Below are 2679 nucleotides of genomic sequence, written 5' to 3'. Positions count from 1 at the left end.
AATCAAGTGGCAAAAAGTAGGAAATACCTTAACAAAAGCCAGGTGGGATATACAACCTTTCTGGAGAGCAATCTGGAATTATGCCCAAAGGGCTATAAATAAGTTCATACCCTTTGACCAAGCAATACCACTTCTAGGGTTATATCCCAAAGAGATCATAGAAGTGGGAGGAAAACCCATATGTACCAAAATATTTATAGCAGATCTTTTTGTGGTAGCAAAGAATTGGAAATTAGAGGGTGCCCATCAATTGGGGAATGGCTGAATAAGTAGTGGTATATGCATGTAATGGAATACTATTGTGCTGTAAGAAACGAGGAGCAGATGGACTTCATATTTACCTGGAGAGGCTTATACAAACTGATGCTGAGTGAGAAGAGTAGAACCAGGAGAAATTTGTACACAATAACAGACACAATGTATGTGTGATGACCAACTTTGATCGACTGGACTCTTTTCAGCAATGCAGTGATATAACTCAATCCCAAAAGACTCATGATGGAGAGAGATGTCTACTTCCAGAGAAAGAACTGAGTTTGAATCCAGATTGAAGCAAACTACCTTCTCTCTTTTGATTGTTTAGTTTTATTTCCCCTTTACCATTTTTCATTCCATCTGATACAATCCGTCTTTATAACCTGAGTAATGTCTAATGTGAAAGTATTTGCAGATCCTATACGCGATTGCATGTTGCCATGGGGGAGAGGTAAGGGAGGGGGACAAAATTTGAAACTCAAGGAATTGTGGAATTTAATTTTGAAACTAAAAGTAAACAAACAAATTAATTTTAAAAAAAGTCAGGTGGGAGAAAGGAGAGTTTGATCCACAAGTGTTTCCAGATGAAAGGGAAAAGTTGATGGGATAATGGTAAACTGACCAGACTGTAAAGAAGTAGAGAATTAATAAGAGAAAGTAAAGGGGGATGGAATCCTGGCGGGTGACTGAAGGGTCAGTTATGTTTGGTTGTACTATCTGATCATGAACTCAGGATTACTCTATACCTTTGTGACAAATGTGATCCTTTTGACAAAGTCCTTAAATGCTTGGATAACTTGCTTGTTCCTCAAGGTGTAAATAAAGGGGTTCATCACAGGGGCAACTGAAGTCACAAGCACTGACACAACCTTGTCCAAAGCCACCTCTTCCTTCCCAGGTGGTTTGATGTAGATGAAGATACAGGTGCCATAAGTCATGGAGACCACAATCATGTGGGAAGAACAAGTGGAGAAAGCCTTTTTCCTTTGCTGGGCAGAGGGGAATCTCAGAATAGTCCTGACAATGTAGGCATAAGAGAGAACCACTAAGATTAGTGTGATGATGAGTAACAGCACAGCAAAGATCACAATTATCTTTTTTATGAAAGTTGTATCAGAGCAGGAGATCTTCAGAACCGGGGATGCATCACAGCCAAAATGGTCAATGACATTGGAACTACAGAATTCGAGTTGGAGGCCCAGGCTAAGTGGTGGGAGGATGAGCATGAGTGCAGCCAGCCAGGAGCTCAGGATAAGCTGGTAACAGACTTTACTGCTCATGATGGTTGTGTAATGCAGGGGTTTGCAGATGGCCACATAGCGGTCATAGGACATGGAGGACAAAAGGAAAAGTTCAGTAGCCCCAAAGAAAGTAACAAAAAATATTTGAGTGGCACATGCATTATAGGTCACAGTATTGTCCCCAGTTGACATGCTGTATAGATATCTGGGAATACAGGCAGTTGTGAATGAAACTTCTAAAAAGGAAAAATTTCGAAGGAAAAAATACATGGGGCTTTTCAGGTGGGGATCCACCAAGGTGAGGGTGATAATGGTCAGGTTCCCGGTAACACTCAATAAATAGGTAAGAAACAGAAAGATAAAAAGTAGAACTTGCACCTGTGGATCATCTGTCAGTCCCCGTAAGATGAATAATGTTATCCCTGAATGATTTCGCATCCCTGGCTTCTGATATTTGAAAGACCTATATATAAAATAGAGAGATTGGATTTGAAATTTAGGGTAGCAAAATGAGTTAAGAATATAATGTAGATGGAGCAAGTCACCCACGTGTTGTTTTATTTTTTTAAGTTAACTCAGTAATCCTATGTTCACTTTACTGACTTTGCTAAATTATATGTTAGAGGTATGGGCTTTGTGAAAAATAGTTTTGCCACTGAGATATCATTTATTCCATTCCAAAATCCCTGCATGCCATTTTAAAACTTTTTCATAAAACCATTTTAGATTCACAATTCATGTTCTAACCTGGACATTTTTTTTCTTTTTGTAGGGAAATTGGAGTTAAGTGACTTGCCCAAAGTCACATAACAATTAAGTGTGTCTAGCCTCTGAGGTCATATTTGAACTCAGGTCCTCCTGATTCCAGGGCCCATGCTCTATTCACTGCGCCACCGAGCTACCCCTAACCTGGGCATTTTTGTGACTTCATTCATCTATAATATAAGTTTAATCATTTCTATTTTCAACAGTTAAAAGCCACATCTAGCTTCATATTTATGGAACACTTACAGGGCTATTTAAACCATATTTTCCACTACTATTTCCTTAAAACTTCTGTGTGATCATCCTTTATCATTTGGGAATAATATAAGGCCCAGAGCTCAGAATTTCTAAGATAAGTTGTATTCAGGGCTTATCACCCAAAAGACTCTAAGTCCTAGTGCTCAGAATTCCTTGGATA

General features: G+C 39.0%; 1 protein-coding gene across 1 annotated transcript; it reads right to left on the bottom strand.

The window, feature by feature from the left end:
• Nucleotides 1-995: 995 nt before the first annotated feature.
• On the bottom strand, nt 996-1970 carry LOC138167830 (olfactory receptor 6C2-like). The gene has a single exon (XM_069096792.1). It carries the CDS (start codon nt 1932-1934, stop codon nt 996-998), a length of 939 nt encoding a protein of 312 aa, XP_068952893.1. The 5' UTR covers nt 1935-1970.
• Nucleotides 1971-2679: the final 709 nt, after the last annotated feature.

This window comes from Petaurus breviceps, unplaced genomic scaffold, assembly GCF_028583685.1.
Source record: "Petaurus breviceps papuanus isolate PSGF00001 unplaced genomic scaffold, PetGlider_PUasm1.0 313, whole genome shotgun sequence".
NCBI classification, from domain to species: domain Eukaryota; kingdom Metazoa; phylum Chordata; class Mammalia; order Diprotodontia; family Petauridae; genus Petaurus; species Petaurus breviceps.
This window is presented reverse-complemented; position numbering and strand designations above follow the sequence as displayed.